Below are 17,630 nucleotides of genomic sequence, written 5' to 3'. Positions count from 1 at the left end.
AGAGATACAAATGTTCCACAGGAAACAGTATTTATCAGTTAAATGCCTACATTTAACTGATGCCCTGTACGTGGAATCCAATCAGGTAGAACAATCTGTGTTGGCCATAAAATTGTGATAGCCAAATATAGTACACAAAATTACTGTGACTTCCAAGGTAACTACTAATGATTTAATCTTGCCTTCTTCAAATCAATATATAACCTTCATGATATATGAATTTATTCAGGTATTTATATTTACATATACATGTTACTGTATATATACATAAAATAAAATCAGATGTTTTACACTTGACATCCAGGCCCTGTTTCTCACTGAGACTGCACACCATGGTAAGAGGCAATAAATGTCTCGAAACAATAAGGCAGTTTTCATCAAGTTTGTGAAATGTAATTTTATTAATTAACAGAAGGGCATTCTTGCCAGACACAGTCTCCAAATAAATAAAATCCCAGCATCATTGAAAGCACACAAATACACTGTTTTACAGGGTACAATACAAAATCAATTTTGATGATTTCTTACTTGTATTTACTAAAAATCTAGGAAAGACTATGAACAATTTCTAAATAATTATTTTGCGTAAAGAGAAAGTAGAGCACAATTATTTCATAGGTTTTGGAATGATAATTTAAGACAACTTTGCTTTTTTAAAAGATATTAAGATATATCACAAATCAAACCACACCCTCTGTCTGCAACATTATACCTAGGAATTGTACTTAATCAAAAATAAAAGCAAAGTGGTTGAAGAAGGCTGTATTCTTTCTTTCCAATATCACACTAATTTCTATTTTTGGCATGAATTATTAACCTTTTCCATCAGTAGGAAAATGTGCTCTGCAAACTCTCGGATGGCACCTCGGCCACCATTACATTTGCAAATATACCCAACAGCCTTCTGGGCCGAAGAACAGGCATCAGCAGGAACACCACTTAGGCCCACTCTCTTCAAGCACTCTTCATCCGACACTTCATTTCCTATCAAGTAAAATAAATACTGATTGAACATTTAATGAGACATAGGATATTCCAGCTAAATAATGCAAACAACAAGAAACAACTGGTAACTTTAGTTAAGACCTAAGGAATTACTTAAAGATTAGACAGAACATATATTTTAAAGTGTAAACAGGTCTCATGTTTACCATAAGCAATTAAAAAGAAACTCTTATCAGGGAGAGGGAGAGACTGGGTATTCTTTCCACTTGCCATAAACATAATTATTAGAAATTCTTCATATGACAAATTATTTCAACATTTTATGAAGAAAAATTTCAAACATATATAAGGTCATACTGAATGATTATCAGTGCTTTGGAATCACTTATCAATTTTTGTCTATTTCCTCCTCCTAGTTTCCTTGGGCAGAGGAAAAGGAAGGTATTCCTAGAAATATTTTATCCAAAAACTCTTTAGCAGTTATCTCTTATAGCTAAATATATTATGTGACATAATAGCAAGCTCACGAAAATTAATAATAATTCCTTAATATCATCTCATAACCATGTTCAAATATCTCCAATTGTCTCAAAATTGCCTTTTTATGGTTCACTTTTTAAAATCAGGAGTCAAGGCCCACATAATGCATTTTGTTAATCTGTATCTTTAGTCTCTTTTAATCTATAATAGTTCTTTTGACTTGTATGCATATATGTTGAAAAATTACCATTTTTAAAGACTTAAATACTAAATCATACTGACATGACTGCATCCTTTCTCTTCCACTCTTGCTTCTTCTATCTTCTCTACTCCAACCCTGCTTTTGGGGTAAGATAAACTTGACAAACTCCAGGCACTTTAGATTCACTATTCTGAGTTTAAATATTACTATATTTTGCACAAAACACTACTAACAAAATTCTGATTAAAAATTTTTTTGTTTTTTAACTTTGTTCTATATTTACTGAAATTTTTTTTATTATTAAATATATTGAAATTTGAGCTGTTTTCACTGAAAGATGATGAAAAATAAAGTCAGTATTTCTTTGCATAATCCAGTCTTTAAGCTTTGTAAAGAAATTTTACTTATGAAAGTGTTGACTATGTATAACTATAAATCTCTAATTAAAAAATAAAAATAAAAAGGTGTTGGTATTTTGCATCAAACCCAGGACATTTTACCATGGAGCTACATTCCCAGCCCTTTGTATTTTAAGAGGGGGTCTCACTAAGTTGCTGAGGCTGGCCCAATTTAACACTTTGGTGAGAAGTACAAGAGAGGTGCTATTTCCCTATAATCAAAGGAACCTGGGGAATTTTCTTTCCCATTATTCTATTTCATGAAAAATAAATAAATAAATCCTGGACCATTTCACTAAGGTCATATAAAAGACACCAACCAAGATATGCCACTTCTTTCCAGCACAGGCCCATTTCTTTTCTCCACTCATCTACAATTGCCAGCTTGTCTGATACGCTGACTTCCATTTTGCAGTCCAGCTTTAAGGAAGACAGTGTCTGCTTGGAACAGGCCCTTTCTGAGATGAGTCTCACCTGAAATAAACAAAACCCAAAATACAACCAAACAAACAAACAAAATGTTTAGGAAAAATCAGAAAAGAAACAGAAATTTTTCTGTTAAAATAAGGTCTTGTAAATATCTGTCACAGATGAGCAGTCTTTTGACCTACTGAAGGACCAATTATAGTAAAATCATACAGTGTAGAGGATTCCACCCACAGGTACAAAATACAACATACACTGATACTAATATAAGATTTTCCTGTCCTTCAGTTTATTAAGAAGAAAGTACATAATCTCTCTTATGCTGCTTAGTAACACATATTTAAGAATTCTAGTGAATTATACTTGGTCTTTGTTTTAAAAAATATAAAAAGTTATTTCTAATTAAAAATTTCATTCAAAAGAATATGTTACACTTTTGAATGCCAAGTATAATTCACTAGGCTCCTGGGAGGGGCCAGCAGCAGGTTCTGCAGGGTAGACTGGGTGTGTGCTGTCCAGACAGGGTCAGCTACAGCCTGTGTGCAGGGTATGTTCAGGGCTCCTTGAGGACAGGAGAAATGACAGGTTGCTGGTTTGGAGGATGGTGGGGACTTGGTGAGGAGTTGACTTCCTCGATGTAATGAATTTCAGAGACCAAAAATAAAGGTGCCTAAAATCCTGCTAAAAAAAAAAAAAAAAAAAAAAAAAAAAAAAAATATGCTACATTTTAAAAATCTACAAGATATTTCCCCTTATCTAAATGTCAACACTAGTTAGGAAATCTTTCTTGTTCCAAGATCCTGTGGGAATTACTACATAGCACCTATTAGAAGTAGTATATTTACACTTACTGAAAAATTAAGAAATATTATTTGCTGATTAAAAAATCTTAATTTTACTCATCCAAAAATAGTGTGATAATTTTCTAGGCATGTGAAGGCTGAATTTCAGGTATTTTAATAGTTAATACTAAAAATTTAAATCTTGTAATTCCTTGCATATTCTTTAACCCTGAATCAAAATCTTATAAAATACTGCTACATTCAGGGAGCACATACCTCAATACCACTTTTCTTTAATAAATTTATCCCAATAGCATCTTTTACATCATAAGATATTATTTCTTTTTGATCTCCTGATACATAAATGTGGCCATTGGTGAGACATCCATCAATATTGCAAACCAAAAGTTTTATCTCCTTAAGCTTCTCTTTGCCAAAATAGCCAAATCTAAAAGAAACCAAAATAGACCTATGAGTATAAGTGCAGTACTAATCACTCCTTCTCATCTGGCCAGTACCAGTAACTGAATACCTCATGCTCTATTTAATTATTCAAGTATCACTCTTCAAATTTACTTTATGTATACAGTTTGACTTACAGTGCAAGAACTATAAACAGTGTGGTCTAACCAGATTATGTGTTTCTAAGTTTACTGAACATGTCTTCTAAAGCACATTTTATGCATATATCTTTCCCACATGAGCAAACTAATTACAGAGACCCTAAGATGTTTGAAATATCAGAAGTTAATGTCTAGAAGCACAATTAAATATTATCAACTAAAAATAATTTTAGGCTCTAGTGCAAAGGTTATTACCTTAATACTCTTTGCTCTGCAATAGGCCAATCAATATCCACATCTATATCGACACTATGTTCGGCGCGCATTTCATAGTATGCCATTTTTCCACCCTAAAGACAGTACAAATGTTATGAGTACTTTTAAAAATATTCATTTACATAAAACTATGAAAATACACAACAATGGATTCATTTCTATAGTACTGAGAAAAAGAAATAACCCAGTAAAATAAATACCACAAATAACTTTTTTCTAGAAAGCAAAGCTCATACAAAACAAATAACCTGTAATACGCAAGTAACCATTTTTCTTTAAATATATTTCTATTTTAAGATAAAAAAAAAGAAATTATGCCATTCCTCAGTATTCTTCCACAGGGATTTTCTATAAAATCCCTTAATAATATTCCCCCTTTTTTCTGGAAGTCTCTTCCATCATGATTCAAAAGCAACATAAATGTTTTCAGAATTTCTGTTCCAACTTGCAACTAAGGGGCAGGACAGAGAGGATAACAGTACCATCTGTTGTATAAAACTGTCTTGGGTGACTGAACCACAGAGGAGAGTGGACAACAGTTTTCCAGGTTACATGTGGGTCAAGGCAGGGGCAGACTCTGTGGCATGGAAGAAAGAGGGCCTTTCTCTTTCTCTAATAGTAATCATCTGAATGAGCAGATCAATTACTAGAAAATTTCATTTTTTCAGAATTGTTAGCCTCTTTATGAATCTTGTTACAATGAGAAACATCATTTTCTTCCACACTTTTGAAAAGGGTTAGATTGTCAAATTCCTCCTTAGAAAAAGAGTTCATGGAGGATGGTGTCAAATCTAATTTTCATCTTGAACTTAAACTGTACAGTTGGTTTATTTTTGCCTATGTAGTATCCAGAGATTGGAAAAAAATACTTTTCCCTCTTTTCTTCATATTAGAATTTTTACTGTAGAGGATGAGGCTTTTATTTTTTATTTCTGTTCTTCTTTTTATTGGTGCTAGGGATTGAGACCAGAGCCTCACCTATGTGCTTTACTCTCAGTTCCCTCTTTCTTTTTAATGCTATTTTTTGAGTAACATAAGGACCTAGATTTAGCCTGACAGTCCCACTGAATATCTCTGCCTTGAGTTAATTAACACTTTTCAGAGCTGCAGTTTCCTTCTATGTAAAACTGGGATAGAATTATTCACTTCATTCAGTTGCTGTGTAGATTATATAAGATTACCAAGTACAATGCTTCATATAGCTACTGGTATATTTAAGTGGTGAATAAATAACAGCTATAGTGAAAATTAACCAATTTACAAATATATGATACAACCATGTAGGACCTAAAATGAGACAGACATTCCATCCCAATGTTTTAAAATAAGAACAATGAAGCAGTTCAGATAAAATGATATATATTCAAGGTTAAGAGCATTAGAATTGGTGTGCCTGACTTCCGAACTGGTCTACTTTCACATCTATTATATTGGTTATTTTATCTTTTTAAGCTAATAGAAATTATTTAACTATATAGCCACAGTCTAACTGTAATATAAACATGGATTACAAATAATTCTGAATGGAATAATGTGAAAACCAGGACACAAGTAAACATTCAGTACTTGATTAATTTTTTATCTTAATGTTATAGTTGGAACAGAATTCCTTTTATATTTACTAAGTACACTCCAAAGATCACTTTGGGGGAAAGCCTGCAGAATAAATGCTGTAAATGATAAATCTTGCCAGCTATTGCCTTTCCTTTGGAGATTGCTATTTTCCTTTAGCAACCAAACTAGGCTTCTTCCCTGGAATTCAATGTGTTCATATGAAAGGGTTTGAAAGGACTTTGTAAAATCAATGTACAAACCTGTAAGTAACCCATCTCTATCAAATGTCTTTTAGCAAAATAAAATGAGCCATTTTCATATAACTCTCCATCCCAGTCTTGTCGACGAGGCCGTTTAGCTGGATTCAAATTCAGAGGCTCAGTCACTTCACGAACTAAAAGTAAAAAGCTATAGTCAGTCCCCATTGCTTTGGATACAGAAAGTGTTCATTTAGTAACTTAAAATTTTTTTTAAATGACTCAAATTATATAATTTTTCTTTAGATTATAACTAAAATAAGTTCTTTAAAGCAACAAAATCTCCAATAATTTTGATGCTACATCTTTGTTTTCTCATAGTAATTGAAAAATATTTTACAAAGGATTTTGGAATAATTAAGGTTTAAGACATTTATACAAACCTAACACTGGGAAGACATCAAAGCAGTCTGAAAGTAGCTTTAAAAGAACCAAGCTTATCATAAAATACCACATTCAGTATTTGAGCCCTTTATTTTATTTCTTATCATTTGCCTCTGTAGAATACAATGTATGTGTTATTAACAACAAAATTATTCAGAAAACTGGATTTTCCCATTAACTTACTGAAACCTTTATATTAATGGAAATATTTAGGTATTATACAGTTTATTAGTAGTTAAAACTATATGAAATATAGTAATACCTATTTATTATTATATGTGATAGTGAAGGCTCAGTAATATCAACATTAATGACGATAACACATTATAAAAAAATGAAACCTTTGGTATTGGTATACAGAGATTCCCTTACCTTCTCAGTGAATTTTCCCCTAATTTTTATGTGTGGATGTGTAAGGGTATAAACCTGTGTGTATGTGTGTGTATGTGTTTAATAGCTGCTGATTCTTCAGCATCTTTCTTTTGGCTATCACTTCTGTGTGTAAAGTTTCTAGTAGTAACCTCTATTTACTTCACTACCTAAACCACTTCTGTTCCATTCTATCCCTGTGTTTGATATAATTTAGGAAAAAACTCAGCAAATATATTTTTAATTGCTATAGGTAGCACAACTTTATATGCCTTAGTGAAAGAGTGACAAGTCTTTCTTAGGATCCATGGCTGCTTTCTTCACGGGGTTATTTGTTGAGTATAAGGACAAGGTGAGAAAAAGATCAAGCAGGCAAATGGAAGATGGCTTTTACTAAGGTAAGGAAAAATTAGAAGAATTTTTAATGGCCCTATAAAATTGGTAGCAAATTGTCATCCAAATCTAAGTCCCATGTTTGGGAGTCCTAAACATAGAGCTAGCCCACCCAATGACTCCCTCTACAAGATTTTTGCTGAGGGTGCTGTGGTATGGGAAGCTGGAATGGGCTGGAAGACAGGGTAAGATCCTTAAAGTACTTTGGTGCTTAGATTCCAGAGTCCTATTGGCAAGGGTAGGTAGGTAGATGTAAAAAATACTTTGAAAATATGTCTTCTGATAAGGGACCTGCACTAGGAGGTAAATTGAAATCATAGTCTCAATATAGCCCAACTTATAAATGAATTGAAGTTATTATCTTCTACTATCTGATAGAAGAAAGTGTATGTCCTCTCTGGAGAAAAAAATACTATAGTCTCTTATGTCAGGCATAGGACATGAGACATATGAAGAAGCAGACATACATTATTCACAATCAAGAGAAAAACAGTCATAGAGACAGATCTATAAATGACCCAATCTACAATCTAGGTCTTCTAATTTACAATCTAGGTCTTCCAAATAACTATTATAAATATGGTTAAAGAAATTAGAGAAGATAAAAAATGCATAAAAAGGTAGAAAATTTCAAAAGAGAATAGAATTCCTAGGAAGAAAGAAAGAGAAAGAAAGAGAAAGAAAATAAAAGCACAGTGTCTGAAATAATTCACTGGACAAAATTTATAATGTACCAGACAGGTCAAAAGAAATGATCAATAAACTCAAATACTTAAAGTCATTAGGAATTGCTTGAAATTAAGCACAGATAAATAAATAGTACAGAATTGACTAAGAGAATTGTATATACAATAAAATTGCTTAAAATCTACTTAAACTGGAGTTCTAGAAAGAAAATGTCACAGAAAAAAAAAATCTGGAGATATAACAGCTGAGAATTCTTGAATGCTGATAACAGATATCAACCTATAGATTCAAGAGGTTCAGAGCGCCAAAGAAAACTATGACCACAAAAAACAGTCAAAGTGTAGAAAACTAAATAAAAAAGAGAAATTTTTGAGAGCAGTCCAAGGAAAAAAAGACATATTACAGAGAAACAACAGAATGATGCCTGATTTATTATTAAAAAAAAAATAGAAGGCAGAAGATAATGGAATATCTTAAAATTGAATCTTCAGAAGAATAACATCATAGAAATGCAAGCTTAAAATACTGAAAGAAAAAAAGTCAATCAAAATTTCATACTTAACAGAAATATCCTTAAAGGCAAATTACATTTTTAGATAAATAAAAGCTGACTTTGTCACCAAGTTACACAATATATGATGAGAGCAAATATAAGAAAGAAATAAAAAATAACAGTTAAGTATAAATATGCAGGTGAAAGATAAAAGACTATTAACAATTTTAAAAAGACTTAGTTGTTAAAATACACCAACAATGTATTATAGCATTAAAATATATGTTGAAATAGACTGCTTCAATAAAAGTACAAAAGGAAGGGCATAAATAGAACTATACTGGTATGAGGTTTTCAATTATTGATGAAGTTTTAAAATACTAGTTCAGGGTAGACTGTAAGAAGGGCATGAAGTATAATCTCTAGAGCAGTGCTGTCCATTAGAAATACAATGTGAGCTGCAAATGTAATTTAAAAATTTATACTGGCTACATTTTAAAGAAATAAAAAGAAACAAATTAAATTAATTTGAATAATAAATTTTACTGGGTTGGGTGTGTGGCTTAGTAGATTATTTGCCTAGCATGGACAAGGCCCTGGGTTCTATTCCCAGCAACATAAAAACAACAAACAAAAAACCCAGTACATTTTAGTTAGCCCAATGTATCTGAAATATTACAATTCCAACATGTAATAAATATAAAAATTATTGAGATATTGTAACACTTCTTTCATACTAAATCTAGAAATGCAATATGTATTTATACTTAGGGCTCACCTCAGTTTGGCATTGTTAACATTTCAAGCATTAACAGTACTAGTGGCTACCAGATAGAGCAGATCTAGAGTAACCACAAAAAAAAGAATATAAAATATTATAAAAAATAAAATGGAATAATGTTTAAGGTATTGATTAAACTACTAGGACTTTTAGCAGTAATGACTGTATAAACAAAGAACACAAAAGAATCATTAAGAAATGCTGATATGGCTCAGAATCATTATCTATCAGCATTCTGTTTCATAGTGGCTTCAATAATGTATCATATGAAAAGACAAAGATAGTGTCCCTACCATGCATTCTCAATGTTCAAAGACATTTCTTCAAACATTCCTGATTTTCTTAAGAAATATTTATGGATCTTTATGAAATTGTCACCTATTGAATCTAGCTATTTCTTGGGTTTAACTTTAATATAGTATAAACTTCAAAATCCAATCTGAATTTGAGTTTTCTTGATTTGACTGAAAAATTTGTTTTTTTTTAAGATTTAATAGCTCCTTCCTAGATTTTATTTGTGAGTAAGTGTTTAGATTTTTATCCATCCAGCCTAAAAGAATCTGGCACAGAAAAAAATAATTAATATTTACTGAATGAAATCAGTAAATACATTCATTGATATACTGTTTTGATAACATTCATATTTTGAGATTGAAAAACCATTATTTTCAATCTATCTGTATCCTCCTGATTATCATTTTTTTGTACCTTTTTCAGTTTCACTGCATCTTCTTTACTATGTTATTTTTAAGACATACATTACGTTAGAGACAGGTTAGCTTTTGAAAGTCAGCAAATGTCAGTGTACCTAAGAGAAATCACATTGCTATTCCCCAAGTATGATACATTTACCTGTTTGTTAGTGACTCTGATTTTTATTAAATATTTTGTTAATTTATCTGACTAGAAATCAAGGTCCTATTAAACCCTTCTTATATATGGAGTTACAAATTTGGGAAATTTTATTCTTGAGGTTCTTTAGAACTCTTTTGACAGATGCTTTCTATTTACATATGTTTTTATGCTGTTTATCTAAAATGTATTTGAGATACAAAACTGACATCTGCCTCAAAAAGGCAAATGGCATAGAGGACTAGAAGGTCTAATCATAAAGAGTAAAATAAAGAATTAAATTGATTCAATAACAAGATTTAGAACCAATTATGTCATTGCCTGCTGTTATAAATCCAATATTCTTATTGTTCCCTTTTTTACTCTCCTCAATCCTAAAGAATATTTATATATAAAAACTGATTCTCAGTAAAATAAGCTAAAATAAGACTGATAACAGATTACCTCCTTTCTGAATTTCACTCCATCGAAACTGATGCCGTCTCACAACAGAGAAAACAGAATCATATCCTTCCTCTCGTATCATTTCTGCAACTTTCTGAAGGTCAGTAGGATGTAAACATGGAGAAGTAGCTTGAATATTTCCTATGATGTCAACCTCTTAAGAAGTCAAAAGAAATGAAAAGAACATCAAAATAAAGTTTCTGGCAAGCAAGCATACTAAGATCTTCAGTACAAATGTTAAAACAAGTCTTGTGAGATGATAAAGTTAGAAATTAAATAAAATTTTGAATAGATTAGTATTCAAACTCATACCATTGTGGTAATTAAGAAATTCTATGATGGCATCTAGTGAGGTAGCACTGTCTTTTGAAGCTTCAGAACTTCTTCGGTGAACTTGTGCACCAAATTGTTTGGCCACATTCTCAATTTCATCATGGTCTGTTGAAACCCACACACTGTTCAGATATTAAAAAAAAAAAAATTAAATAGTCATGTCAACAAAAAGAAATCACCAACAATAAAAAGGAGCTCTGCAATCCCAGAATACAATTTACACATTGTTAGAATTATTTTTTGCACCATCAGAATGATGTTAAAAATTCAGAGTAATATAAAGAAGTATTTTGCATGTAGATTATATCTGAAAAAATTTTATATAAATATACCTACATTTATGTCTCAATTTATGTATTATATATTATTATTACTCATATAATTATTATTTAGGTAGCCCTAGAGACAGTTTTATAAAACTAGAAAAAAAACTTTTTAAAAAAATGCTTCCAAGATTGCTGATAAACCACTAGAGGTTGAATCTAAAGGAATTAAAAGAAGATCCTGATTCTTATTCCTCATTCAAATTTGAAATACCACATAAAATATTTTAATATACTTAAGAAAAACAAGAACTTAGCTTAGCCAGATCATAAAGCTGAAAGTTTCAAGCTTAGAAAAGCATATAGGCCCAAGTTTAGGCCCAAAATAATCAGAAAATTCAACTTTTTTTTCTTCTTCAACAATGAACAATAAGTGTGTGGATGTTTCAACACAGAATCAAATGAGTTATAGCCATTGAAAATAACAGGTTGGAGACTGGCTTGATTGGCTCAGGAGTTTAACTTAACACTATTAATTACAACTTTCATAGTGGTTTATTTAGACTTTATAAGGTAAATACAAAGAGCAAAATGCTATTTTGGAGGATATGAACTAATCTGCACTGATGTTGTTTTCTGGACTGTAACAGAGTCCCACTGCCAGAAAGAAAAATGTGACTATTACTTTAGCCACAAGTTTTACTATTGACATTATGTCAAGATATTTCAAAGACTTAAAGTCTTTGGCATATATATGTATTTTTTCTTTTATTCCATTCATACGGTTGTTATGAAGATTAAACTTAAACCATTTATCACAGAACAGTTAATAAATGTCAGGAACTGAAAATACTAACATTGGAATGGTAATAAAGTAACATCTGCATTGTCTCATTTAATCCTCACACTGAAATGTGTTGAAAAGAAAGCTGAAGTTCTACTTTCAGATCTTCAAAGGTCCAAATGCCTAATTTGTATGTATTATATAAGACAATGACACTATATATAAAAATAGCAATCCATATACACACCTAAAAACACAAATATCATTCATACTAAAGGGAATAAGTGAATAGAAAAATTTCCTTTGGTTTAGGGGCACCAGACAAAATGCACAGAAAGGAAAATAAGAAGTAAGTGAAACAGGCAAGTAAAGGAAGGGTCAAAGTCTAATGCTAATTGTTTTAGCCCTGAATAAAGGCATACTATATCAAACAGGCTGAACAGGAATATCAATGATGACAGTTATTTAAAATTGTAAACTGCCATTTTAGGACTAACACAGCACAGGTCTTTCATGAGTCATGAATCCACACCCTAGCAATGAAACTAAAATGTTTATTTTCACCAATATGTTATTCAAGATTTTAAAGATGAATTTGTTCTGAGGTCTATTTACGTACTACTGAACCACTGTTGAAAATCAAGTGCTTAAAAAGTCAGTTCTAGAAATAATTTTTAACTAAATGAAAAGAAAAATTTTATCTCATCATTTTTCTTGACTGCTAACTATCCTAGTTAGTATGCAAATTTAGCAATCCTAAAAATTTAGTATTTTTAGCTTTGATTCTGAGCAGGCCACAGAAATTAAGTCAATCATGGTTTTGAACAAAGTAATCTTCAAGGTGTCTTCTAGCCCTGCAAGCACAAATCACATAGCTACAATTTCCTTCAATTCCCTCCTAAGGTAAATATTTGTTGAAGGAAGAAAAGAAAGGGTTGGAGGCAGGAAGTATGTGCCAAAATCCTCCCGTAGTTATAGTAAGTCAATTAAATTAAATCAACACACTTTAATTGAGGACCTAAAATAATGAGGCATACCAGGACAAATAAGACTGTTCCTACTCATGACAAGTTTTTCATCTAATCTTCAGGGGATTTCCCAGGTCAAACATGGCTCACTCCTCAGGCTGTAATTTGTAACATTTTATTGAATTACAGTCACACTCATTCATTTATGTATATGTGCCCTCCTTTCACAACATAAAACCACAGAGCTGAGTAGCTGCAACAGAGACCATCTGGCCTGCAAAGCCTAAAATATTTACTATCTGGCCCTTTATAGAAAAAGTTTGCTGAAAGTTGAAATACAGAATAAAATCATATTTCCATTAACTCTTCAAAGCCAAAGAATGTTAACACCAGAATTCTGAAGATCATTATTAATTTCCTATTTTACAATCAAGGAAACTGTGGTTCATGGAAGAGATAAAGACTGTAAAAACCTCCAATACAAGGGAAAAATGTAAATGTTAGATCACATACTATGGGCCAGGTATTAATCTAAGGGCTGTACATACATTAACTCACTTGTTCTCCTCAGAAAACCTATGAGGTAGACATTTAAATCCATTGCAGATGAAGAGACTGAGGCATAGAGGTGAAGATTACATGGTTAATATATGGTGAAGCTAGAATTCAAATACAATATGACTCCAGGGTCTATGATCTTACCACTCTCAATTGTGCTGGCATGAAGAAATAAACCATGTTGCTATGTATGAGAAAACAAACTTGATTATTTGGAGATTAGCAAAGCCTTCATGGTGGAAGTAGTCTGAGTCTCTCCTATTCAAGTTAAAATTTCCAGGTACCCAGAAAGAAAGTCACTTAGCAAGCAGCCATGAGAACCGAACAGAATAAAATCACATTATTACATGATATTGTGAGTTAAGAGAAGGCAGTTAGAAATATACTCATTTTGCTAGTTAAGGGAAAAATCAGTTTCATTTCTTCTAATCACTATTCTTGGTATGGACACAGAAATGGCAGGTAGCTCAAGGAAATTAAGAAAATGTTATCCCTATGGTCAAGGGGCTTATACTATAGTCTAGATGAATGAAGTAAAATTGATACAGAAAAAGATGACAGGTAAGTCATTTTTAATAGAATTTTGTACAAATGTATTTTAATAAATGGAAATAGGAAAATCACTCTTTCAAATAAACACATATTTTCCAATTGCTTCATAACAAATTTCCAAAGTATGCTATAATGGCTATTTTGTCGTGTTTCGACTCCCAAAACTGATTCCCCTCACTTTTGATAACTGTACTCCAATTTTCCTCTTGAACCTGCCATGTTCTTCAGTGGGTATTCCACTGCTTCCCAAGAGTGGGAACTGCGCCAATACAAATGCTATGTTCTACTTGTGATGCTAACTGGGTCAAGTATGAGCAGAGGACCCAATAAGACCCAATGAGAACTTTACTAAAGCTTTGAGGAAGAGCAATTTTTTCTGATAACACTTAAACCTGGAAGGATTTGAGAAATACTGTCAAGGTTAAACAAAGCTGGTTACCAGTTAAAGTAATAAGGGCAGGTTGTACTCTGTAACTATTTTAATGGGAGAAAGAATCCTGGGTGAAATGAACTCAAATTCCCTGAAAATAAAAGCCTGGAGACTTCTTCAAAGGCTGGAGTGTGCTAAGTGAAAGGGGCTGAGAGTTGTTCAAGGGGATTAGTCCATTTAAGGACCCACCTTCATTTATTAATTGGTGCTTATCTGGTAAAGAAGCAGATTTCTTTCTTTATAACAAGGGGCAATAGTGCAAGTTGAAGAAAGGCATTCACCAAAGTCAGGCCCTTGTCTTCCCACAGGGACTGAGAAGGGCTGAGTTACCTCCCATTTCACCAAGGAGGAGGGGTGCAGTTACCTCCCATTTCACCAAGGAGGAGGGGTGCAGTTTTGGGTGATAGAATTACATTTCACAGGGCAGAGAAAGTTTCTATAATTGAAGGCTTTCTAAAGTAACTTCTGTAAGAGGGGGTTCAAAGGCTATCAGTCAATTATCAAGTTTTCCCTGGAATAAACAGTATATTCTGGCAGCATTAAATCCTCCCAGCAGGCATTTTATGGGGAACTGGAATCATCCTAGAGACAAAGTCTTAAGCTGCTAGAAGCCATGATACAGCTCTTGGTGCAAAGGTTTGGGAATAATTTTGCAATGTCAATACAACTACCTTAACATCACGAAGGGCCAACCTATCCAAAACAAAGATATTGAGGATTCTGGTGATAGAGCGAACCATTCCCTTATCTTTTATTTTTACTGAAATCATTGATGATCACTGCATATTAATGTCTGCATATTGCTCATCCCTCATTGTAACACAAGCTTCATGCAACTAAATGAATCTGATAAGTGTGCTAACTCACTCCTAGCTCTAGAAAGTCTGATTTTCACTATTTGTTTGCCTTATTCCCCCAAATAATTAACCAATAGACTAAGTCTTTCCTGAAAAGAATGAGGGAAAACATCAAAGAACATTATCAGTCATATGACCCACTGATCAGTAATCTTTCTTTAGGTTTTTAGGATCCATGAATGCCTGACAACCTAGAGACAACACTGAAACTGAATACTGCAAATGACCATTCCAGAGTTCACTTAGCTATGGTGAAAGTTAAGACTTCCTAGAAGACCCATGTAAGCATTTGTCCATGGCATTCCTTGCAGGATGGAATTTGGGAGACAGCCTTCCATCTTTCACCTGCCAACTTGTTACCAGTTAAGTTCTTCCTTCCTCCATCACTTTGTCTCTTCAGGTATTGGCTTCATAAGGTGGCAGCAGAACCAGACTTTTCATAATTATATAGGGACTGATTCTTCTGCTACTTCTATGGCCCTTGCTTTAGGACACAGAACAATGCCTGTCAAATAATGGGTAGTCAATAAATATTAACTAAATGAATAACATTTTTTGTACCTGAACTTATTTTTGTATCTGAAACAAGACTCACCCTTTTTTGTTAAACCATTTTCAAAGTGGTGTTCTGAGATATGCAATCCATGTAAATGGTACATTTTGTTCTCAACCTACTGTTTGATTTTGACCTCTACTAAAATGGTAAATTTTACTCTACCTATGGTCTGGATATACCTACTTATCCTAATACTTCTCAGTTTGTACCTCCTAAAAAGGTAAAAAATGTCCAAAAGTCTGCACACTTCATAAGGACAAGAATTATATTCCATTCATCTTGGTAATCCCTTGCATGTATGGCAGAAAGGAGGGCTCAGAAAATGTTTACTGAATTGAACCAAACCTTCGAGTTCTTCCCTATCTCTCCTTAGCACACTTCCTATTACATTAGTGTTATCTTCTGAGCTCCAGTTCCTATTTGCGTGGCTCCACCCAGTGCTTACTTTGGGTTAAACATTAAGAGAATTAGTAAATTTTTACTTTTTGGTATCTCACTTATAAACAAAATTGGTTAAATGAAAATCACCCACTTAGTAATATGGGTAATTAATTATGGTAAATTAATATGCTTCAAAAGCAGGCATCTCCTTTAAGACCAAGACAGCAAATTATTAAAATAATTTAATTTTCACAGTAACAAATTCAAGTGTAATTAAGTTGCAGCTACTACGTGTAAATTCATTCTTGGCAAAGACTTTCATCTCTCTTCTTTGATGAATGACATCAGCTTGCAAATTATGACCAATTTGGCATATGGCAATGTCTCTACATGATGCACAAATGAAACTATCCTCAGGGCAAAGTTCAAGAGGTATGATAAAACCATTTACAAGCATACTCTAAAACAGCCAGCTGTACACCTTAAACCACTGTCTTTCACATCTGTACAAATGTAGGGAGCTTTCTAGATTGTGCTGACTCACAGGCAGATAGCTGGAGTATTTTTCAAGGGTTAGAAAAGGATCTCCAAGCTGAGCTTAAAACTAGGAAGCCCTGACATCCGACTCCATTCATGAACCTGATGCCTCCCTAATCGATCAGCACCAAGCAGTTATCAGAGGCCGAGCAACAGGGGAGACTCAAGGGCCTCTGTCAAAATGAGTTCACACAGACGTTACACGGGGAGGGGGGTGTCCTTTGCTTCTGCTAGTGAGGTTCACTGGGCAGGGGTGACCGTTAGGTAGGAATAATCAATCTCCCCTTATACGATGGCATTCTCAAGGACGAGACAGGAACTGTTTCAGGTCATGGCTATTAGTAGATACGGAACAAGGAAGGCGCTAGAGCCCTTCCTCCCGGGGCTCTCTACCTGGGCCCGACACCCGGATCCTGCACGCCCCTCACAGGAGCTTTCTGGCTCTCCAGGAGCAACGCCCCGGGAATCCCCTCCAGCAGTCCAGCTCCTTTCCCAACCCCAGCCCAGACCGCGCCGCCAGTCTCGCACATGCGCACCTCTGGAAGACCCCCGAGTCCAGGGCCGCACGCAGGACCCAGCCAATGAGCGGGACCCCCGCCAGGTGCTTAATGTTCTTCAGGGGGATGCCTTTGCTGCCGCCCCGGGCCAGAATTAGGGCCGCCAGGTGCGGGGGCTTCTCCACACCTCGGCCCTGGCCGCCGCGGGAGTTTCGCTGTAGCTTCGGCGGCCGGCCCCGGGACGGCCGCCCCCGTGGATTGGAGACGGAGGTGGCGGACCCCTTCTCCACCGAGTCCATCTTCCTCCCACGCCTTCTCCCCAGCTTCTCCACATCCGGGAGCTAGTCCCCCGCCAACTCAGCTCGGCGCCGCCCGATCCCCGCCCGGCCGCTGGAGCGGGCGGCTGTGCTACGCCACGCCCTCTCCCCGCCCCCTCGCGGGGCACGTCGGGAGTTGTAGTCCGCGTGCGCTATCCGGCAGGCCACGGGGGCTTGCAAATCTGAGCCAAGCCTAGGAGTGCAGGGACATTTGAGGAAGCGCGATTTCTAGGGTGCTTGATATTGTCTGTATGTATTGAAAAATAAGCCAAATGGATTATTGTGGGTTTTTTTTTTTGTTTTTTGCTAAA

General features: G+C 34.4%; 1 protein-coding gene across 1 annotated transcript; it reads right to left on the bottom strand.

Moving 5' to 3' along the window:
• Positions 1 to 377: 377 nt before the first annotated feature.
• Positions 378 to 17,399, bottom strand: Cmas (cytidine monophosphate N-acetylneuraminic acid synthetase). The gene is made up of 8 exons (XM_047551825.1): positions 17,042 to 17,399; positions 10,599 to 10,741; positions 10,287 to 10,442; positions 5,887 to 6,020; positions 4,052 to 4,146; positions 3,510 to 3,681; positions 2,346 to 2,499; positions 378 to 984 (listed from the first exon to the last, which is right to left on the bottom strand). Exons 1-8 carry the CDS (start codon positions 17,299 to 17,301, stop codon positions 794 to 796), a joined length of 1,305 nt encoding a protein of 434 aa, XP_047407781.1. The 5' UTR covers positions 17,302 to 17,399; the 3' UTR covers positions 378 to 793.
• Positions 17,400 to 17,630: the final 231 nt, after the last annotated feature.

The sequence above is a fragment of the Sciurus carolinensis genome, chromosome 4 (genome assembly GCF_902686445.1).
Source record: "Sciurus carolinensis chromosome 4, mSciCar1.2, whole genome shotgun sequence".
NCBI lineage: Eukaryota > Metazoa > Chordata > Mammalia > Rodentia > Sciuridae > Sciurus > Sciurus carolinensis.
The sequence above is the reverse complement of the archived record's forward strand: the minus strand, read 5'-3'. Positions and strand labels throughout refer to the sequence as shown.

What these genes read in the sequence shown, in the direction of transcription:
- Cmas (XM_047551825.1), bottom strand. Translation starts at nt 17,301, where the DNA reads ATGGACTCGGTGGAGAAGGGGTCCGCCACCTCCGTCTCCAATCCACGG. An exon ending in GAGTGAAATTCAGAAAGGAG is followed by an intron (nt 6,021 to 10,286) that starts GTAATCTGTTAT and finishes TTTTACTTTTAG; the next exon opens with TTCGTGAAGTGACTGAGCCT. An exon ending in GAAAGAAGTGGCATATCTTG is followed by an intron (nt 985 to 2,345) that starts GTTGGTGTCTTT and finishes TTTACTTGATAG; the next exon opens with GAAATGAAGTGTCGGATGAA.